This window comes from Trichomycterus rosablanca, chromosome 14, assembly GCF_030014385.1.
Source record: "Trichomycterus rosablanca isolate fTriRos1 chromosome 14, fTriRos1.hap1, whole genome shotgun sequence".
Taxonomy (NCBI): Eukaryota; Metazoa; Chordata; class Actinopteri; order Siluriformes; family Trichomycteridae; genus Trichomycterus; species Trichomycterus rosablanca.
The window spans coordinates 19848599-19874743 of NC_086001.1; the positions used below are offsets into that span (position 1 = coordinate 19848599).

The 26145-nt window shown below is 32.5% G+C and overlaps 1 protein-coding gene and 1 pseudogene across 1 annotated transcript; one reads left to right on the forward strand and one right to left on the reverse strand.

Moving 5' to 3' along the window:
- Nucleotides 1-557: 557 nt before the first annotated feature.
- On the reverse strand, nt 558-13831 carry LOC134326940 (tripartite motif-containing protein 16-like). The gene is made up of 7 exons (XM_063009032.1): nt 13744-13831; nt 8786-9380; nt 8574-8669; nt 7528-7761; nt 6851-7010; nt 6691-6750; nt 558-1084 (listed from the first exon to the last, which is right to left on the reverse strand). Exons 2-7 carry the CDS (start codon nt 9374-9376, stop codon nt 558-560), a joined length of 1668 nt encoding a protein of 555 aa, XP_062865102.1. The 5' UTR covers nt 9377-9380; nt 13744-13831.
- Nucleotides 10081-25321, forward strand: LOC134326171 (zinc finger protein 345-like; annotated as a pseudogene).
- Nucleotides 25322-26145: the final 824 nt, after the last annotated feature.

Genomic DNA, 26145 nt, shown 5'->3' on the forward strand with positions numbered 1-26145 from the left:
CTATATAAGTCCAACTTATTATTATTATTATTAAAAGCGTCTGCTAAATGCTGAAAATGTAATGTAATGAGTTCATCATCCCCATCTAGTGGTGCTAGAAATACATTACATCTTGTTGAATGGGTACAGATTTGTGACTTTGTTATTATTAATGTATTTTTTATTCTTTTTAATAGTATTTTCATTATTTTATTTGCATTTTTAATACTGTCCCAACTTTTTCTGATTTGGGGTTGTAATAGATTTGAGAAGAAAGAAGTTTAAGGTGAAAATTATCACATTTACCATTTTGTAATGTACACAAATGTTCTCTTTTATGTTTTAAATATTCAGTTTGTCTTTTATTTAATTTAGTTTTAATATCTGAATATTAAAATAAATATTCAAGAAAAGAAGAAATCAGGAAAGGGGGTAAATACTTTTTCACAGCACTGAATAAATGGTGGTTAATAAATTGAAAAAGAAAATCTTCATAAATGTATCACTGCCTCACAGATTCTAAAATCACTCAAACAGTTTAATGTTACACTTTCATGTAAATTTTACATTTAATTTGTTCAATCTGACAGTTTTACTTTTGATCCTGAATGAACTCTAAACCCCGGGTAGAGGAGCTGAGTGAACGTGGTCTGAACTCTGTGGAGGAGCTTCATTCTATCAGAGACGCTGTAGAAGGACAGAGTTCCTGCTTCATAATCCACATACACTCCTATTCTAGAGGAACTCGGCATTATGGGAATTTTAGTCTCTTTGTTATTGTGCCTGAATGAAAATCTGTATGGAGAACAGAACAAACTCCAGGACTGATCATTAAGTCCAAACACACACTCACCACCACCTCCCTTCCTGCTGATGCTTTTATATGACACTGCTATAAAAACATAATTATCCCCACTCCACTCAACCTCCCAGTAACAGCGTCCACTCACACTCTCTCTACACACAACCTGAGAGTAATAATCATCAAATCTATCTGGATGATCAGGATACTGTAATGTTCCACTGTTGGTCACCACTTTGTTCTCCTCAGACAGACGGAGGAAATTATGTGCTGTGTTTGGATCCAGTGTGAACCGACAAACATCTGGAGAGGAAACACAAAATAAACCAATTAACATAGAAGAGTGTGTGTATGTGTGTGTGTGTGTGTATATTGTGTGTATGTCTAAGTGTGTGTGAGTGTGACACTAAACAAACACACACATTCATAACACAAACACTACACAAATACACACAGACACCACACAAATACTACACAAACACACATGAACACTACACAGACATACAGACACCCCACAAACACGGCACATTCACAAAAAGTACACAGACACACTCTGGCAACACACAATCCAAACTCACACAAACACATACAAACCCTACACTTACACACAGACACTACACACACATTACACATAACACATACACACACATTACACATACACTACAAAAACACATACAAACCCCCTCTCACATAAACAGACAAACACTACACAATCACACAAACAAAAACATACATTACACAAACAATACACAAACACACACACATTACACAAACACTACACAAACAAACACTATTCAAACAAACACTACATAAACAGACAAACACTACACAATCACACAAACACATACATTACACAAACACTACAAAAACACATACAAACCCCTTCACATACACACAAACACTACACAATCACACAAACAAAAACATACATTACACAAACAATACACAAACACACACACACACATTACACAAACACTACACAAACAAACACTATTCAAACAAACACTACATAAACAGACAAACACTACACAATCACACAAACACATACATTACACAAACACTACACAATCACACAAACTCACACATACATTACACAAATACTACAGTCACACAAACACTTCACAATCACACAAATCCATACAAACCCTACACATACACACAGACACTACATAATCACACAAACACATACTAACCCTACACATACACACAGACACTACACAATCACACAAACACATACTAACCATACACATACACACAAACACTATACAATCACACAAACACATACTAACCCTACACATACACACAGACACTACACAATCACACAAACCCTACACATACACACAGACACTACACAATCACACAAACACACACATACAAACCCTACACATACACACAAACACTACACAATCACACAAACACATACAAACCCTACACATACACACAAACACATACAAACCCTACACATACACACAAACACTACACAATCACACAAACCCATACAAACCCTACACATACAAACCCTACACATACACACAGACACTACACAATCACACAAACACACACATACATTACACAAACAGATACAAACCATTTACATACACACAGACACTACACAAATACACACAGATACTACTCAAACACAAATACTACTCAAATACACATGAATGCTACAAACACACACATACATTACACATACACTGCACAAATACACAGACACTACACATACACACAAATACTACTCAAACACACAAATACTACACAAACACATGAACACTACACAGACATATAGACACCTCACAAACATGGCACGTTCACAAAAAAGTACACAGACACACACCAGCAACACACACAAACACATACAACCCCTACACGTACACACAGACACTACACAAACACACATACATTACATATACACACACCAGTGGCGGCTGCTGGTCTTTCAAAGAGGGGAAGCTCATCGTTGGCTTACATTATAAAATTTGTCAATTTACTTATATATAAATTCTGCCCTCCGTTCCTTTTCAAGAAAATGGCCTGAAATGGGTTGCAGTTTGTCTTTTGACTTCACTTGCAAAATCAATGATGGGACTGAAGCTCCCAGTGATTAAGTGACGGTATAGATCTAAAAATAGCTGTCAATCAAAACGGGATTTAGCCTTTCGACTGATCCTCCAATCATCTTGCAGAAGCTTCATACACACAGACACTACACAATCTCACTAACACATACTAACCCTACACATACACACAAACACTACACAATCACACAAACACATACTAACCCTACACATACACACACACTACACAATCACACAAACACATACTAACCCTACACATACACACAAACACTACACAATCACACTAACACATACTAACCCCACACATACACACAGACACTACACAATCTCACAAACACATACTAACCCTACACATACACACAGACACTACACAAGCACACAAACAAATACAAACCCTACACATACACACAAACACATACTAACCCTACACATACACACATACACTACACAATCACACAAACACATACAAACCTGACACATACACACAAACACTACACAATCACACAAACCCATACAAACCCTACACATACACACAAACAATACACAATCACACAAACCCATACAACCCCTACACATACACACAGACACTACACAATCACACAAACACACACATATGTTACACAAACACTACACATACATACATACAAACACACACATACATTACACAAACAGATTCAAACCATACACATACACACAGACACTACACAAATACACACAGACACTACACAAACAAACAGACACTACACAAACACACAGACATATAGACACAATACATACACATAAATACTACTCAAACACACAAATAGTACTCAAACACACATGAATGCTACACAAACACACAGATACTACTCAAACACACATGAATGCTACACAAACACACATGAACACCACAAACACACACATACACTGCACGAATACACACAGACACTACACATACACACAAATACTACTCAAACACACAAATACTACACAAACACACATGAACACTACACAGACCTATAGACACCCCACAAACACGGCACAATAACAAAAAAGTACACAGACACACACCAGCAACACACACAAACACATACAAACCCTACACTTACACACAGACACTACAAACACACACATTACACATACATTACACAAACACTACAAAAACATATACAAACTAGGGCTGGGCGATATGGAGCAAAAATAATATCTCGATATTTTTTAGCTGAATGGCGATATTCGATATATATCTCGATATTTTTTCATCCCATACAGTAATAACAAAAAGACACTTCTGAGACAAAGCTACATGTTCCAAATGTTATACAGGCACTTTTATTAACATTCCGCTGTAGAGAAATTCCTCAAAAATAAACTATTGGCATATATTAAATCAGGGGTCACCAACCTTTTTAAAACAGAGGGCTACTTTAAGGGTACTGAGTAAGCCAAAGGGCTACTTGTAGGATACAAACTTCCTGAATAACATAAGGTTGCATGGTTTACCTTTAATGATAATATTATGATTAATAATACTAATAATAAATATTCATATATGTGAAGAGACTGTCTGATCACATGTTAATTATTTCTTGCAATAATTATTAACAATGATTTACCATGGCAGGAAACACAGACATATTTAAACATGTAACATTATTTATTTCTGAAAGTCAGAGTGATCACATCTCTGATATTTTTGTAAATATTGTTCCTGACAGTTTTGTATGAATGAGCACATTTGTAGCATTTTGATCAAAATCACACAATTTTTTTTATTTATTTATTTATTTTTTATAAATTATGACTTCTGTAGCATTTTTTTAGAAAATCATTAACAGTCCCATCTTCAAATAATGTCCCGTTTGTACTGATCCCGTTTGTACTGATCACTACTTTTGTTTTAGAACAAATCATGAACTCTGTCCCATGTTTATACAAATGATAAGTTAAGTAAGATTTTTTAAAAGCTACGATTTAAATGGACGTTTCTGTGACATGTACTGAAGCCTCTCTCCACATTCTGCCGTCGTCCCGCGAATGAAACACTTTTCCTCCCAATCATTGTGAACATATTAAGTTCTCTTTTGCTTTTCTTGTGTGTGTTTTCATTATTATTTTTTCGGGGTAACACCCGCATCTCGCTCCCCATAGTAGCTGCGCTCGCTCGCTCGTCTCAGCGTTCTGCGCCCGATATAAAACCCCGCACCCAGACCAGATCAAAGCTCATATAAACATCAAACAGTTTTGTTCTTGAAATGTTATATTCAGTATTGTCATTTTCAAATCTACATCAATGCAAGTGTTATTGATTCAAAGAGATCAACAACGAAAATATCATTTTTAGACGGAGCTCTATAGTCACTAGAGCTGTTTAGAACATGCCAATAGAACGCAACATCTACTGTATATCGATATACGCGATATTGTCTTATCTTATATCGCGTATGAAAATATATCGATATATCTTTAAAACTCGATATATCGCCCAGCCCTAATACAAACCCTACACACACACATAAACACTACACAATCACACATACATTACATACACACACACACATTACACAATCACACAAACACATACAAACACTACACAATAACACAAATAATACACAAACACACAAACACCACAAACACACAAATACTACTCAAACACACATGAATGCTATACAAAAACACATGAACACCACAAACACATTAACACCACAAACACACACATACATTACACATACACTGCGCAAATACACACAGACACTACACATACACACAAATACTACTCAAACAAACAAATATTACACAAACACACATGAACACTACACAGACATATAGACACCCCACAAACACGGCACATTCACAAAAAGTACACTGACACACACCAGCAACACACAATCCAAACACACACAAACACACACAGACACTACACAAAAACACATACATTACATATACACACACATTATACATACATTACAAAAACGCATACAAACCTTACACATACACAAACACTACACAATCACACAAACACACACATACATTACACAAACACTACAAAAATGCATACAAACTCTACACATACACACAAACAAGAAATAGATCAAAAAAGTAATTGTAATATATCAGTCTGGAAAAAGTTACAAAGCCAGTCCTAAGGTTTTAGTACTCCAGCAAACCACAGTAAGAGCCACGATCTCCAAATGACACCTGGAACAGTTAAGATGCTTTAAGAGCTCATCAATGTCTCATCAAGGAAAACATACAAGAACCCAGACAAACATTTAAGAAACTGCAGGACCTGCTGACCTCAATTTAGATCTGATTTAATGATTCCAGTATTAGAAGGAGACTGAGCACAAATAAAATCCATGGGAGAGTCACAAGGTAAAATCACTGTTAACTAAGAGGAACATAAAGCCTCGCCTCTCATTTACCAATATAACAACCTTAATGACCCTCAAGCTTTTTGGTGATGATGTTCTGTGAACTGATGAGTCAGAATTATTATTCTTACCTGCAATAAAGCTAAAACAGCATTTTACAATAAAAACATCTTACTAACAGTCAGTCATGGTGGTGGTTGTGTGATGGTGTTTCAGGGCTAAAGAACGTCGGGTCATCAGTTCATGATTTAAAGATTAAACACTCCAAACACAACAACTCCAAATAAGAGCAGATCTTTGTTAAAATAAATCTAAGGAAATAAAGTTTAGGTTTTGGACTTAATCAGATTTAGACTTGAACCAAACTGAGCTGCTGTAGCATCTGAACTGACAAATCTGTAAAAATACAGATAACTGGGGGGGGTGCAAATACTTTTTCACTGCACTGTGTATGTTTGTGTGCTTGTGAGAAACTTACAGTATAGAAAATCTTTTCTGATTTTAAGCTCAGTAGGTGGAGTAATCCAGACTTTCTTCACTGCAAAAAGAATGAACAAAATGTGGATTTGATTGTTTTGTTTGATGTTTGAGTACTGAAGCATTTTGGAGACAATGGAACACTGAGGGCTTGAACTCACCTTCATCTGGTATCTTCTCACACTGCTCTTTCCAGAATTCTTCTACTTTCTCTCTCAGCTGAGATACAGACTTTGTAACATCATCAAATGAGAGGAAAGGACTGATTGTGATGGCAGCTGATTCTGCAGATCCAGCAGGAGCCGAGAGAGACTGAAAATTCTACATCCAGACAGATAATGTTCACAGAGAAACAACAAGATGATGATGAATCACAAATGATGGACAACAGACATGAAGCACAGAGTGATGTTTCTCCTAATAACATTAACAGTATTTCATGATCTCTCAGAAAAGCTGATTCTGATTCTCACAATTTCTCAGAACCCCAAGTGTTACAACTTTATGGGTCATAATGTGTTTTGTGTAGGGGGGGTTTCCCTATGTTATAGAGTTGTGGAAGATGAACAAAGATGTGCAAAGCTACCATCAGGGGGAGACGCCTATAAAAAGGAGACCTCTGGGAAGACAGGAAAGGAAGCTTTGCTGTTGCGTTTCCGGCTCTCCCCAACATGTTTGAATGAATGAAAATAACTGAGTTTAAGGGAAGAAATTTCTTGACGAAAGGCATCAACGTTTTAAAGATTTTGCGTTTAGGGGACGTGAAGTTACAAGGTACCGCTGTAATTTATTACTTTATGACTGGTGCAGCAATAATAATAATTGTTAGTGCTGTTACCTGGAGGAAATGGACGGGATCCTCTGTGTGTGAAAGCTGTTCCAGTTCAGCATCTTTCCTCTCCAGCTCTACAATCTGCTGCTCCACCTGCTTCAGGACTTTTTCAGCTCGACTTACTTCTGCTGTCTCTCGATCTCTGATCAGATCTTTTAGCTCAGAGCATCTTCTGTTAATTAAGTTGATTAGTTCAGTACAGATCCTCCCAATGTTCTTCACTGCTGATTGTGCAGAACACTGTTAGAAGATTCAGAAAGAGAAAACATTTCTCACGCAGATATTTGTTCATCCTTCACATTAATATGTAGCTACTGGCCGGACTAAGACTTTCATCACTCATAGCTTGGTGATGGTGCTAAATGGCTTGATTCTTCATACCCTTGAAAATGTTACCATCATCATCATGTCCACATTCTGCAGTACTTGATACTCTACTTCCTAAATATAAGAAAGAGTTCCAGTCTTCTACCTTCTACCTTTAAACTCCAGCACTTCTACAGTGTTCATCATCACTTTATGTGTGTTATATTTCCTCACAGATCTTCGATACAACACACCTGCTCCTGTATGTCCTTAATTAAAAATGATATGTGTGGATTAAACCTAAAAACACCATATATACTGTAAAATGTGCTGGTGGTAGCATACTATTACAGAAATTCTTTTGAGTATCAGGAAACAGCAGCCTGGACTGGACTGGGAAATTCAATGTAGTGATCTTCTGAAATCTTTACCAGAAATCTTAAACAGTAATTTAAGTTTAAGCACCTTGATCCAAAGCAACAATTAATAATCTTTTTGGGTGGCTCAGTCAAAGTCTTAATCTGATCTTTTTACCCTTACAATTATTAGCACAACCTCAGAATTGCTGTACAGCATCAACCACTAACTAACCAGGCAGAATTTAAAGAATTTTTTAAATTCATAAACAAAAATGCTCCATCACATGCAAAGTTACCTGAGATATAAAATATCTCATTTTTAATGGAGATTGGTTTAATGGAGGAGAGTCGGACTGATCCTGAGAGCTTTTTGTTTATAAAACTTACCTTGTGAGACTCCACAGCCTTTATTAGCTCACAAAGTTCCTTCTCTCTGTTCTGGATTTTCTCCTGGAATTTTCTCTGGATCTCCAGCAGCTGCTTCTACACAGAATAACAATTCAGAATTTACTTGTATTGTGTACGAGCACCACATAAACAATGTCATTGTAAATGCTAATGAGTTGTAACGTATTAAAGAGAGCTGTATAATATTGTACCTGTTTCTCAGTTCTCTCTGCTGCAGCTGATATTGTAATATGTCCGTTGTGATCATCCATGGTACACAACATGCAGATACACTGCTGATCAGTACGACAGTAAACCTCCAGCAGTTTATTGTGCTGAGAGCAGATCTGATCCTGGAGTCGTCTGGAGGCTTCAACCAGCTTGTGAGTCTTATAAACAGGAATTTGATAATGAGGCTGAAGGTGAGTTTCACAGAAAGAGGCCAAACACACCAGACAGGATTTTAGCGCTTTGGATTTTCTCTCTGTACAAAAATCACAATCCACATCTTCAGGTCCAGTGGAACAGTGACCAGGATGTGGAGCTTGAAGTTCTGTTTTCTTCAGTTTCTTCACAACTCCAGCCAGCATGGTGTTTTTACTAACTTCAGGTCTTGGAGTGAAGGTTTTTCTACACTGTGGACAGCTGTATGTTCCCTTATCATCCTCCTGATCCCAGCAGTTATTAATACACACCATACAGAAACTGTGTCCACATGGAATAGCAGCTGGATCCTTCAGTGTTTCCAGACAGACTGAACAGCTGAACTCGTCCTGAGCTACTGAAATTTTGGATTCAGCCATTTTTCTACACGTAAACAAAAACACCAGTAAACACAGCAAGTTATTTACAAGTTATTTAATTTTTAAACATTTTTGATTACCTATTGTACTGATGCTGTGGGACTTTTAATTTGTAATGTGGTTGTAGTAAGTAGTATAAGAGACAGAGAAACCACTACAACCTTCGTCTTATCAAAATTTCCGTTTCTCGGTTTTTCTTTGATTACCTACAGTGGCCATACTGTGGGACTTTTAATTTAAAATGGGCCTGTAGTATTTAGTACAAGTCACTAGTTAACTACTACAACCTTTGTCTTATCAAAACTTGTGTTTCTTAATCGTTGTTAATCTTTATCATGTTGTCATGTTGGTTGTCATGGTGATGGTGGATGCTGGCGCATAAGTTTTCAAAAATTTCACAAAACATTTTACTGGATTGTATGCATTGGATTTTACTTCAGGATGTTTTTACTGTGCTTGTACTATGGGGTTCTCTCTCTGCTAACGCTACTATGCTACTATGGTGTGAAGCGGTGTATCCAGAGCAGTGAGAGTTAGTGGAATAACTGTTTTGTGTCCACTGCTCTGTGTAACATCTGCTATTGTGTCTAACTCCTTTCTCTGTCAATGTGGATTGTTTTGGATTGCTTCTTTGGCTGCTGAGATTAGATGGCTGGAATCTCTGCAACTTTTGTGGTCCACACAACGTCTGCAGTCTCATCATGATGATAAAGTACTCTTTCAGTGAACTCTATGCTCTAAGACATTCACGGTATAAAGCTCCGAATTCTTTACTGCTCCACCACGACCTTGGTATTTTGCAAAGGCCTAAATATTCCCACCGAGGCTCAAGTCGGACTTTTGTTGACCAACAGCATGCTAACAACAACATTTCCTCATTCTGGTCTCTGCAACGCTGTGAGGTTGCCACGGTGATGCTAGGCTCCTCCCACCAGAACACCGGAAACTACGGTCGGAATCTACTCTATGTACCAAAAATCTATCTACTCCAACTGAGCGCTGATATAAATGTAAAATGTGCTCTGTTCAATGTTCGCTCTCTTAATAACAAGGGAGCGTATATCGCAGATGTTATTCTGGAACATAACACTGATGTGCTGTGTTTAACTGAAACCTGGCAACAGCCTAATGACTATTTTGCTCTGAACCAAACTCTTCCCACTATAAATATCTGGACACACCATGCTTAACTGGCCGTGGTGGAGCACTTGCTGTGGTTTATCAATCAAAGTTCAGAGTAAAAACGGTTCCTGTACCTCAAATGTCATCTTTTGAATGCTTAGCTGTACTCATTTCTGCTGCTAGACCTTTACTAATAGTGCTTATCTAGTGACCACCTAAAATACCTCCTGTTTTTATTTCTGAGCTTTCTGAATTACTCACCTCACTCAGTCCTAATTATTCTGATTTGCTACTGCTTGGTGATTTTAATATTCATGTTGATTCTGGTAACTGCTCATTTACCACTGAATTCTTAAATCTGCTCCAGTGCTTTGATATCACTCTGAATGTAGACTTTCCTACACATAACAAAGGTCATATCTTGGATATTGTTTGTTCATCTGGTATTTCTCCAACTAATATGCGTGGCATTGATCTGTTCATTTCTGATCATAAGGCTGTTTTCTTTTATTTATTTTTTTACCGTGTCATCAGCAAGGGCATCGTGAATCATGCCAGTTCACTTTTAGAAATGTAAAAAATATTAGTCCTTCTGTCCTGGTAGATATGCTCAGTCAGGTTTCGTCACCTGTGTCGATAAATCCTAACTCACTGGTGGCCCACTATGATAAACTCTTTCATGTATTTGGAATAAATTGGCTCCTCTTAAAACACGTACTGTAACTTTTTCACACCCTGCTTCTTGGTACACAACAGAACTGCGCAAATTGAAAGCGGTTGGTCGTCAGCATGAGCGTTGTTGGAAGAGAACTGGCTTGACGGTGCATGCCCTTGCTTACAGAGATCATGTCCTTTACTACAAGGAAGAATTGCAGAAAGCTAAAACACGATACTATTCTAATGTCATCCAGGGTACCCATGGCAATTCATAATTCACAATTTATACTCAGTTTCAGCCTATTCCAGCTTTACTGAATTGTCATCTGCCATCTTCACAAATTTGTTTTTCCACTTTTGCTGATGTGCAAGAAAGTTTTGCACTACAGCTTATCAAGTCCTCTAGAGCCACTACATGCCAGTTAGACCCTATGCCAACTCACTGGGTGAAAGCCTGTATTACTTCAGTCTGCCCACACATTACTTTATTATTAATGCATCACTGAGTTCAGGATTAGTTCCAGCATGTTTGAAACTGGCTTTTATTACCACGGTTCTCAAAAAGAGTGGCCTAGATCCTGAGAACTTGGCTAACTACAGGCCTATCTCCAATCTCCCAATTCCTTGCTAAAATACTAGAGAGGACTGTAGCTGTCCAGCTAACAGACCATATTGATTCTAAAGATCCGTTTGAGGTCTTCCAGTCTGGCTTTAGGAAAAACCACAGTGTTGAAACTGCTCTTGTTAGGGTGGTCAATGATCTTTCATTGGCAGCTGATCGAGGGTTTGTAACTCTACTTGTCCTGTTGGACCTTACTGCAGCTTTTAACACTGTTTGTCGTAGCCTATTAATATCTCGGTTTGTCTCGATCAGAGGTCATAAATCTGACCCGTGCTCTCTGTCTCGTGTTGTCCGTCAGGGCTCAGTCCTTGGCCCATTGCTCTTTACACTTTACATGCTACCTCTTGGCAACATCATCAGGCGATATGGACTGCAGCTTCATTGTTTTGCGGATGATGTGCAGATCTATACATATACTAAACCATCACACAGTCAACCACCCTTGGTTTTGATGGACTGTTTAGCTGATGTGAGGTCCTGGATGAAAGAAAACTTTCTGAGTTTAAATAGTGACAAGTCAGAGGCCATATTGATTGCCTCTCCAGCTACTTTTAAGAAGCTTAATACCATCACTGTTTCTGTTCCGGATTTCACAGTTTCATCATCTAGCCAGATTAGAAATCTGAAAGTGATCTTTGATTCCACTCTGTCGTTTTGAGCTCCATATAAAAAATACTTGTAAGGTAGCCTTTTTCCATCTTAAGAACATTGCCAGGATCCGCTCCTTTCTTTCGTATGCTGCTGTGGAGACTATTATCCATGCTTTTGTAACTTCTAGAATTGACTACTGCAATGCTGTACTTCACTGACTCCGTGCTAGGGTTTTGAACAAGCTGCAGTATGTACAAAATTCAGCTGCAAGGATTTTAACCAATACTAGACCTTGGGAGCACATCACCCCAAGTTTAAAACACCTACATTGGCTTCCAGTACAATACAGAATACAATATAAACTGTTGTTCTGGTTTTTAGATCTCTACACGGCCTCGCACCTTCATATCTTGGAAGTCTGCTAACATCATATTCTCCAGCTCGGCCCTGGCCCCAAGTTGTGGAATATTCTCCCTCTTGAGCTACGTGCCTCCTCATCTGCAGCTGTGTTCAAAACCCGTCTCAAAATCATCTTTTCCAGCTGGCTTTTGGGTGACCCAGAACTGTGCCACATGTTTGGTGTTTTCCATGTTTGTAAATGTGTATTTTATTCATAATTTTGCTTAGATTTTCTTTATTTTTATTGTACAGTGTCCTTGGGTGTCATTTTATGATTCGTTACTGTACCCATGCTGTGGGACTTTTATATTTGTATTGTGGTTGTAGTAACTAGTACAGGTGACTAGTTAACTACTACATCCTTGGATATATTAAAAAATTATGATTTTTTTTTTACTTTTAATTCTTTATTACAGTACCCATACTGTAGGGTTTGTTTCTGTAATTTACGTGTAGTGGGTGGTACATGTCACTAGGTAACTATTGCATCGTTTATTATATTAAAATGATTGATTTTATATTGACTATATATTTTGACTGTACACATACTGTAGGACTTTATACAGTTGTATTGAATGGTACAGTACATGCCACTGGGTAATAACTACACCTCGGCTTCATGCACTTTGTAGACGCTCCCTTAGCACTTCCTTACCATTTCAACGCAGATGAACCTCACATTTACAAAATAACAGAAAATAAAGATGTACAGAAAAAACGTTTTAAACATATTTGATTGTAGTTTGTTCCTTGTTTACTGCAGAATCAGTTAATGCAGTTTCATTCATTTTTGGATGTTTATTAGCTGAGAACGAGCCGAAAGAAACTCGAATGTCAGGCGAATGTCCAAGACTTCCTGGTTTAGTTCGTGAGTGTTCTGTTCAAAACAAGTGTGTTTAAATCAAATCAACAATCTGAACTACATAAAGTAACAATACACAGTAATGTACAGAAGTGTGGAAATGTATAAACTCACCTGCGTTCATCAACTTCAATTATCAACAAAACTACAAACACAGACACGGAACAGATCCACACTCGAACAGAACAGGATCAGATCAGTTTCACTTCTGCTGAACTGAGAGAGAGAGAGAGAGAGAGAGAGAGAGAGAACCACAGCGTACAGTTTTTAATTTTTAGCACCTGGTCAGTGTCACGGTGGGTCCTTCTTTACATGCTAACACTGAATGTAAATCAGGAACACATGCTGCACAATTATTTGAAGGTAACCAATTATTATTCAGTTTAGTTTTAAATAATACACACACTACGGTGGCCGAGAAGTGCAAAACAAATTTACATTTTAGAAAACAAAATTACAAAAAAAACAAAAAAACAAATTTAAAACAAAAACTAATTTACAAGAGCTGAAACACTTTTACCAAAAACAAAAACAAATTTACAAGAGCTGAAACACTTTTACCAAAAACAAATTTACAAGAGCTGAAACACTTTTACCAAAAACAAAAACAAATTTACAAGAGCTGAAACACTTTTACCAAAAACAAAAACAAATTCACAAACAGCAGATCTGACAGAAAGGGTAGGTACCACACACAGGAAGTGCTCGTTGAGTACATGCTGTCAATCAAACTGTTTCTCGGGGGTAAAGTGAACAGAGTTTGTGATGGTAACGCTAAACAATAGTGATGTGCAGATGAAGCCTCATTAAAGCTTTTGAAGCTTTTTCCTGATTCTGCTGAAAATACCTGAGCGGGGGAGGAGGGGGGGTGGTTAGGGTTGCACCTATAAAAAATATAACGGGTCTTACACCGTCATGAGAACATTATCAAAATGTTTTATTTAGGGTGTTTAACATTTATTATTTTCATTCTTTATAATAAATCAGAACCATATTTTAGGCAAAACACTGCGCTACTCATACAGCGGCGTATTAAACAGGTTATACTGCTAAACCTGCACACACACACTGTTAGTAAGACTATAAGTGAACACGACTTAATATAATAACCAAACGCTTTCTAATTCCCATGATAGCAGCAGTTTCCTTCTGTTTTACACACATCACCCGTCTTCCATTGATAAAAATACGCAACAAAGCGTGTCCTGTATCAGTTCAATACGGAACGCGGCGTTTAGTCTCCAAACAAAGAACAATTCTGTATTTTATGGGACGGTTGGTTAGTTTGACTGTCTCTTATATAGTCAGTGAGATAAAAACACCAAAGCTTTAAATCAGTCCCACACATTCCTGCTGGTTTAATACAAGCTCCGATACTCCGTTACAAAAGTGAAACAAGCTTCAAAGCCTCGGTATCAAATGTTCCGTCCATAATAAACAATGTTTTGTTTATTTTGTGTTAATTATTTCAGCCAGTTGGCCGCTTTTGTGTTTTTTGTGGTTAGTCCTTAGATGTTTAGAAGAGCCGACGCTAGATAGAGATGCACAGGCCACGTCTAAACGTCTGCACAAACAATCTAAAAACTTCCCACAAGACAAACAAAAGCGGGTCAACTGGATAAAATGATTTCCACAAACTAGACAAAACATTGTTTAGCGTTACCATCACAAACTCTGTTCACTTCACCCCCGAGAAACAGTTTGATTGACAGCATGTAAGCAACGAGCACTTCCTGTGTATTGTTCCTACCCTTTCCGTCAGATCTGCCATTTGTAAATTTGTTTCGGCATTGGTAAAAGTGTTTCAGCTCTTGTAAATTTGTTTTTGTTGTAAATTTGTTTTTGTTTGTAGATGTGATGTGAACCCAAACAAATACTGTATACTGGAATCACATCTACAAACAAATTCCATTTATTTACTTTATTTATTTAGTTTCAGAAAAATCCTCTCTTGTACAGAGATGTGTTTGTGTTTGTTTCTGCTTTAAAACATACACGCCATGAACCAATCAGATTTAACATCATTAACTGAGTTTATTCCTTAATTATTTATCCTTATACTAGAGGAGCGACTCGGTTCCTTTAGTTCATTTTAAAGAGTCGTTCAATAGAATCGGTTCGTTCAGTAACTGTAATGTCATTACAAATATGTAACTGTAACGCGTTACATTACTTCGTTACAGATAAAAAGTAATCACGTGACTGTACCGCGTTCCCCCCAACACTGTAGCTGAGAGATACAGGGCTAATGGAGATGTTTTACTGCTAAGCTGCTGTTCAACTCCAGTCCAGTTGGTGACGCTGGTGCGTCTTAAGTTGTTCTGCCAACCGCCATTAAACATCATAAGAAGAACAAGAAGCTGCTGTGTTTGTACTGTAGAGCCTCATCTGTAAGTAAAATATGTATTTAATTATAACCCTTATATTTCATTATAACCACATTCTAATTAATAATAAAACTAGAGTTTATAATAAAACATCACTGTGAGGATTTGAGAAGCTTTAACTCCAGTTTTATGTAAACAAACAAACTATTAGCTGCTCCGCTAACTGTTAGCATCACACATGATTCAGTACTGATGAACCGATTCATTGAACCGAATCAGTCCATTGTAACGGATTCAGAGTTTATTCATTATTAAATCTAACATTTTGATATAAACGCGTCACATTTTCAGCTTTGTTTACAGTTTGTAATGTTTGATAGAAACAGCGAGTTCTTGTAGCTTTGTTTACAGGTTGTTTTACAGGTTTATAGTAAAAGTTAAAAGTATTAGTACAGCACTGTTATTGGGAGTGGATGAGAAACTAGATGTAAAGAACATCAGACTTCATCATTTCACTTTGGGCCACAAAACCACTTCCACCAAACTCAAAGGGTTGTTTCCCAGACAGGGATTAAGGCTTATAGTCCAGGACTACATTTAGCTTTAAATAGATAATCTCCATTCAAAATGCTGTGTAGTCTAGGACTAGGCTTAATCCCTGTCTGTGAAACCAACCCAAAAAGTTCTATTAGAAGTCTTTTCTGTCTGATGCTGCTCAGTCCCACAATAGTTTCAACATTTTCTCTCTGTTTACAGCCTCACAGCATTAAAAATAAACAGTTAAAGAGTCTAAAAGAATTTTCCTGGATTTGTCTTTAATAGGGAATAAAGTACATTTGTCTATCTGTCCGTCTGCCTGTCAGATCTTTTAATAATGCAGTCAGCAGAAGAGGGACACGTCACCCCCATAGATCTACATAATGAAGGATTCCAAGAGAAACTAATAAAAAAGGAGGATGAAGAAGATGGAAGTTACTTCTGTAAGTAAATGTGGAGCAATTTGCCATGTTAGTACAGTACAGTGTGGTTAGTATAGTAGAAATAATAAGAAAATGTGGATAGTGGGATTAGAACCTGTACTGTACCGTACTGTCCTGTGGAGAAGTGCTGATACACTCCAGTCTGGATTAAATCTAAGTAGTATTTATTTGTGGTAACTAAACCCACAACCTTCAGTTTCCTCCAGTTGTTGAGTTTCTTCTTCACATATTGATGAATTTCAGGTGAAGGATCTTTAATCCCTGTGGAACACGTCACCTCTGAGGAACACCTCACCCCAGAGGACCAACAGTGTGGAGGTTTCCAGATGAAGCCTGTGAAGAAGGAAGAACCTGAAGATAAAGATGAACTCAGTAAGATATTTTTTATCTTGAGTAAAATAAGATTTGGATTGAATAGAATCAGAGGAACCTGGGATGAAGCATCATACAGTGAAAGCTTGTATTGTGCTCATGCAGATCAGTGTGAGCAGGAAATGATGAATGCAGGATGAATCACGTTACAGGACTTTAGCATCAGATCTCAGTTTAACAATTACTAACAGTATTTATTATTTATAATGTTATAAATGTATCTGATTATTTATAATGTTATAAATGTATTTGATTATTTATAATGTTATAAATGTATTTATTATTCATAATGTTATAAATGTATTTGATTATTTATAATGTTATAAATGTATTTGATTATTTATAATGTTATAAATGTATTTGATTATTTATAATGTTATAAATGTATTTGATTATTTATAATGTTATAAATGTATTTGATTATTTATAATGTTATAAATGTATTTGATTATTTATAATGTTATAAATGTATTTGATTATTTATAATGTTATAAATGTATTTGATTATTTATAATGTTATAAATGTATTTGATTATTTATAATGTTATAAATGTTTTTGATTATATATAATGTTATAAATGTATTTGATTATTTATAATGTTATAAATGTATTTGATTATTTATAATGTTATAAATGTATTTGATTATTTATAATGTTATTAATGTATTTGATTATTTATAATGTTATAAATGTATTTGATTATTTATAATGTTATAAATGTATTTGATTATTTATAATGTTATAAATGTATTTGATTATTTATAATGTTATAAATGTATTTGATTATTTATAATGTTATAAATGTATTTGATTATTTATAATGTTATAAATGTATTTGATTATTTATAATGTTATAAATGTATTTGATTATTTATAATGTTATTAATGTATTTGATTATTTATAATGTTATAAATGTATATGATTGTTTATAATGTTATAAATGTATTTGATTGTTTATAATGTTATAAATGTATTTGATTGTTTATAATGTTATAAATATATTTGGTTATTTATAAAGTTATAAATGTATTTGATTATTTATAATGTTATAAATGTATTTGATTATTTATAATGTTATAAATATATTTGGTTATTTATAATGTTATAAATGTATTTGATTATTTATAATGTTATAAATGTATTTGATTATTTATAATGTTATAAATGTATTTGATTATTTATAATGTTATAAATATATTTGGTTATTTATAATGTTATAAATGTATTTGATTATTTATAATGTTATAAATATATTTGGTTATTTATAATGTTATAAATGTATTTGATTATTTATAATGTTATAAATATATTTGGTTATTTATAATGTTATAAATGTATTTGGTTATTTATAATGTTATAAATATATTTGGTTATTTATAATGTTATAAATGTATTTGATTATTTATAATGTTATAAATATATTTGGTTATTTATAATGTTATAAATGTATTTGATTATTTATAATGTTATAAATGTATTTGATTATTTATAATGTTATAAATGTATTTGATTATTTATAATGTTATAAATGTATTTGATTATTTATAATGTTATAAATGTATTTGATTATTTATAATGTTATAAATGTATTTGATTATTTATAATGTTATAAATGTATTTGGTTATTTATAATGTTATAAATGTATATTATTATTTATAATGTTATAAATGTATTTGATTATTTATAATGTTATAAATGTATTTGATTATTTATAATGTTATAAATGTATTTGATTATTTATAATGTTATAAATGTATTTGATTATTTATAATGTTATAAATGTATTTGATTATTTATAATGTTATAAATGTATTTGATTATTTATAATGTTATAAATGTATTTGATTATTTATAATGTTATAAATGTATTTGATTATTTATAATGTTATAAATGTATTTGATTATTTATAATGTTATAAATGTATTTGATTATTTATAATGTTATAAATGTATTTGATTATTTATAATGTTATAAATGTATTTGATTATTTATAATGTTATAAATGTATTTGATTATTTATAATGTTATAAATGTATTTGATTATTTATAATGTTATAAATGTATTTGATTATTTATAATGTTATAAATGTATATTATTATTTATAATGTTATAAATGTATTTGATTATTTATAATGTTATAAATGTATTTGATTATTTATAATGTTATAAATGTATTTGATTATTTATAATGTTATAAATGTATTTGATTATTTATAATGTTATAAATGTATTTGATTATTTATAATGTTATAAATGTATTTGATTATTTATAATGTTATAAATGTATTTGATTATTTATAATGTTATAAATGTATTTGATTATTTATAATGTTATAAATATATTTGGTTATTTATAATGTTATAAATATATTTGGTTATTTATAATGTTATAAATGTATTTGATTATTTATAATGTTATAAATGTATTTGATTATTTATAATGTTATAAATGTATTTGATTATTTATAATGTTATAAATATATTTGGTTATTTATAATGTTATAAATGTATTTGATTATTTATAATGTTATAAATGTATTTGATTATTTATAATGTTATAAATGTATTTGATTATTTATAATGTTATAAATGTATTTGATTATTTATAATGTTATAAATGTATTTGATTATTTATAATGTTATAAATGTATTTGATTGTTTATAATGTTATAAATGTATTTGATTGTTTATAATGTTTTAAATGTATTTGATTATTTATAATGTTTTAAATGTATTTGATTATTTATAATGTTATAAATGTATTTGATTATTTATAATGTTATAAATGTATTTGATTATTTATAATGTTATAAATGTATTTGATTATTTATAATGTTATAAATGTATTTGATTATTTATAATGTTATAAATGTATTTGATTATTTATAATGTTATAAATGTATTTGATTATTTATAATGTTATAAATGTATTTGATTATTTATAATGTTATAAATGTATTTGATTATTTATGTTATAAATGTATATGATTATTTATAATGTTATAAATGTATTTGATTGTTTATAATGTTATAAATGTATTTGATTATTTATAATGTTTTAAATGTATTTGATTATAATGTTTTAAATGTATTTGATTATTTATAATGTTATAAATGTATTTGATTATTTATAATGTTATAAATGTATTTGATTATTTATAATGTTATAACTGTATTTGATTATATATAATGTTATAAATGTATTTGATTATTTATAATGTTATAAATGTATTTGATTATTTATAATGTTATAAATGTATTAGATTATTTATAATGTTATAAATGTATTTGATTATTTATAATGTTATAAATGTATTTGATTATTTATAATGTTATAAATGTATTTGATTATTTATAATGTTATAAATGTATTTGATTATTTATAATGTTATAAAGGTATTTGATTATTTATAATGTTATAAATGTATTTGATTATTTATAATGTTATAAATGTATTTGATTATTTATAATGTTATAAATGTATTTGATTATTTATAATGTTATAAATGTATTTGATTATTTATAATGTTATAAATGTATTTGATTATTTATAATGTTATAAATGTATTTGATTATTTATAATGTTATAAATGTATTTGATTATTTATAATGTTATAAATGTATTTGATTATTTATAATGTTATAAATGTATTTGATTATTTATAATGTTATAAATGTATTTGATTATTTATAATGTTATAAATGTATTTGATTATTTATAATGTTATAAATGTTTTTGATTATATATAATGTTATAAATGTATTTGATTATTTATAATGTTATAAATGTATTTGATTATTTATAATGTTATAAATGTATTTGATTATTTATAATGTTATTAATGTATTTGATTATTTATAATGTTATAAATGTATTTGATTATTTATAATGTTATAAATGTATTTGATTATTTATAATGTTATAAATGTATTTGATTATTTATAATGTTATAAATGTATTTGATTATTTATAATGTTATAAATGTATTTGATTATTTATAATGTTATAAATGTATTTGATTATTTATAATGTTATAAATGTATTTGATTATTTATAATGTTATAAATGTATTTGATTATTTATAATGTTATAAATGTATTTGATTATTTATAATGTTATAAATGTATTTGATTATTTATAATGTTATAAATGTATTTGATTATTTATAATGTTATAAATGTATTTGATTATTTATAATGTTATAAATGTATTTGATTATTTATAATGTTATAAATGTATATGATTATTTATAATGTTATAAATGTATTTGATTATTTATAATGTTATAAATGTATTTGATTATTTATAATGTTATAAATGTATTTGATTATTTATAATGTTATAAATGTATTTGATTATTTATAATGTTTTAAATGTATTTGATTATTTATAATGTTTTAAATGTATTTGATTATTTATAATGTTATAAATGTATTTGATTATTTATAATGTTATAAATGTATTTGATTATTTATAATGTTATAAATGTATTTGATTATTTATAATGTTATAAATGTATTTGATTATTTATGTTATAAATGTATATGATTATTTATAATGTTATAAATGTATTTGATTGTTTATAATGTTATAAATGTATTTGATTATTTATAATGTTTTAAATGTATTTGATTATTTATAATGTTTTAAATGTATTTGATTATTTATAATGTTATAAATGTATTTGATTATTTATAATGTTATAAATGTATTTGATTATTTATAATGTTATAAATGTATTTGATTATATATAATGTTATAAATGTATTTGATTATTTATAATGTTATAAATGTATTTGATTATTTATAATGTTATAAATGTATTAGATTATTTATAATGTTATAAATGTATTTGATTATTTATAATGTTATAAATGTATTTGATTATTTATAATGTTATAAATGTATTTGATTATTTATAATGTTATAAATGTATTTGATTATTTATAATGTTATAAATGTATTTGATTATTTATAATGTTATAAATGTATTTGATTATTTATAATGTTATAAATGTATTTGATTATTTATAATGTTATAAATGTATTTGATTATTTATAATGTTATAAATGTATTTGATTATTTATAATGTTATAAATGTATTTGATTATTTATAATGTTATAAATGTATTTGATTATTTATAATGTTATAAATATATTTGGTTATTTATAATGTTATAAATGTATTTGATTATTTATAATGTTATAAATGTATTTGATTATTTATAATGTTATAAATGTATTTGATTATTTATAATGTTATAAATGTATTTGATTATTTATAATGTTATAAATGTATTTGATTATTTATGTTATAAATGTATATGATTATTTATAATGTTATAAATGTATTTGATTATTTATAATGTTATAAATGTATTTGATTATTTATAATGTTATAAATGTATTTGATTATTTATAATGTTATAAATGTATTTGATTATTTATAATGTTTTAAATGTATTTGATTATTTATAATGTTTTAAATGTATTTGATTATTTATAATGTTATAAATGTATTTGATTATTTATAATGTTATAAATGTATTTGATTATTTTCTGCTTCAGAACTGAACAAGGATTTCTGCTGCTCCTCGTGTCCACGTTCCTCTACAACCCAAAATCAGCTCCACAATCACATCAAGAGCTGCAACCATGATAAATATGAGACTCTGGTGAGGATTAAGACTGAACATCTGACGCCCACCAGAAGCTCCAGTAATCAGCAAACGCGTTCTGGTACTGTCAGCATTAACACCTCTCTCAGTCCCACACAGGAAGAAGGAAACGTCTGCTCACAGTGTGGGAAGAGCTTCAGGTTTCTGAGTCATCTCAAAATACACCAGCGCATTCACACTGGAGAGAAACTGTATCAGTGCTCACAGTGTGGGAAGAGCTTCAGTACCCGGGGTGCTCTTAAAATACACCAGCGCATTCACACTGGAGAGAAACCGTATCAGTGCTTACAGTGTGGGAAGAGCTTCAGTACCCAGGGTGCTCTCAAAACCCACCAGCGCATTCACACTGGAGAAAAAAATTATCAGTGTTCACAGTGTGGGAAGAGCTTCAGGACTCAGAGTACTCTCAAAACCCATCAACGCATTCACACTGGAGAGAAACCGTACCAGTGCTCACAGTGTGGGAGAAGTTTTAATCAACATAGTTATCTTAAAATACACCAGCACATTCACACTGGAGAAAAAACGTATCAGTGCTCACAGTGTAAGAAGAGTTTTATTACACAGAGTCATCTCAAAACACACCAGCGCTTTCACAGTGGAGAGAAACCGTATCAGTGCTCACAGTGTGGAAAGGGTTTTAATACAAAGAGTGATCTGAAAAAACACCAGCGCATTCACACTGAAGTTAAACCGTATCAGTGCTCACAGTGTGGAAAAAGTTTTAATCAACACAGCAATCTCAAAAGACACCAGCACATTCACACTGGAGAGAAACCGTATCAGTGCTCACAGTGTGGAAAGAGTTTTAACATACAAAGTAATCTCAAAAAACACCAGCGCATTCACACTGGAGAGAAACCATATCGGTGCTCACAGTGTGGAAAGAGTTTTAATATACAGAGTAATCTCAAAAAACACCAGCGCATTCACACTGGAGAGAAACCGTATCAGTGCTCACAATGTGGAAAGAGTTTTAATATACAGAGTAATCTCAAAAAACACCAGCGCATTCACACTGGAGAGAAACCGTATCAGTGCTCACAGTGTGGAAAGAGTTTTAATAGACAGAGTGCTCTCAAAAAACACCAGCGCATTCACACTGGAGAGAAACCATATCAGTGCTCACAGTGTGGGAAGAGTTTTAATCAACAGAGTCATCTCAAAACACACCAGCGCATTCACACTGGAGAGAAACCGTATCAGTGCTCACAGTGTGGGAAGAGTTTTATAACACAGAGTAATCTCAAAACTCACCAGCGCATTCACACTGGAGAGAAACCGCATCAGTGCTCACAGTCTGGAAAGAGTTTTAATGGACAGAGTAATCTCAAAATAAATCAGCGCATTCACACTGGATAGAAACCGTATCAGTGCTTACAGTGTGGAAAGAGTTTTATTATGAAGAGTGAGCTCAAAAAACACCAGCACATTCACACTGGAGAAAACCATTATCTGCATCCGGAATCAGATACTAACAGAGTCTGTACTAGATTGGAGGAAGTACGCAGCGCTTTCAGTACAGAAGTAACAACACCCCTACATACTACGTCCGCCATCTTACCAACGTCAAGTAATGATGTGATGACGTAATATCGCCATGGTTACAGACCCCCGTAGTTACAGACAAGCCCCACTTGACAAATTTTTGGATATTTATCGTCTTTTTGCGCTAATCATAACGTTATTTAGGGTTGTACACAATAATAACATTTTTTTTTGTTTATTACTTACACCTCTGTAAACCGAGGACTCCTCCTTCTCCCCAATTTCTTGTTTTTTCATCCGCTTCGCAGCTACAGTCGCATTATGGGATACATTATGGGTTGCATACTCGAACATGGCTGCCCAAGAAGTAGGTCATCCGGGTACTTCCCGCGTACCTTTTTATGTATACTGTGTATTCGGACATACTAACCACTCTCGCGTACTGCTCTCGCGTACTATTGAGTATGTAAGTATGCGATTCTGGACACAGCTCTCATCAGTGCTCACAGTGTGGGAGGAGTTTTAATCAACAGAGTTTGTGCTGTTAATACAGTTCATGTGGTAAATGTTTACTGTTTGTTTAAGAGTTGTTTGGTAACTGATGATGATTCATAGTAGCGGTTCGCTAAGTGAAGCGATTCGTGCGCGAGAATGTAGTGGAGCCTCGTGAAGTTCATTTCATGCCTTTGGATGCATTGTGGGTATGTGTATTTGTTAATAGACGTTTTAATTGATGTTTATTAAGAGTATTAGTTGATTTTGTATTACATGCTTGAATCAGGTTAGCTCATGATGCATTAAGTTAAATGAATTTGCACATATTGGATTATTAGTATTGAAATGCATAACTTGGAATAATATGCATATGGACTTTAAACTTAAATATTATTTGATATTCATGTCTTGATGTGCTGAAGTTTATAAACGTGTTGTTTTTACTTCTTGTAGTTTTAACCTACTTCCAGTTTGCCATTAAACAGAGTTGAACTAAACATCTTCTACAGTGTGGTGATTGGTGGAGAAGTTATCTATCTGCCAGTTTATGCAGGGCATATAAAGGTGGTAGAATAGAGTTAATACACCAGCACATTCACACTGGAGAGAAACCGTATCAGTGCCCTGTGTGAGAAAAGCTTTAATGTACAAAGTGACCGTAAAATACACCAGCGCATTCACACTGGAGAGAAACCGCATCAGTGCTCACAGTCTGGAAAGAGTTTTAATGGACAGAGTAATCTCAAAATAAATCAGCGCATTCACACTGGATAGAAACCGTATCAGTGCTTACAGTGTGGAAAGAGTTTTATTATGAAGAGTGAGCTCAAAAAACACCAGCACATTCACACTGGAGAAAACCATTATCTGCATCCGGAATCAGATACTAACAGAGTCTGTACTAGATTGGAGGAAGTACGCAGCGCTTTCAGTACAGAAGTAACAACACCCCTACATACTACGTCCGCCATCTTACCAACGTCAAGTAATGATGTGATGACGTAATATCGCCATGGTTACAGACCCCCGTAGTTACAGACAAGCCCCACTTGACAAATTTTTGGATATTTATCGTCTTTTTGCGCTAATCATAACGTTATTTAGGGTTGTACACAATAATAACATTTTTTTTTGTTTATTACTTACACCTCTGTAAACCGAGGACTCCT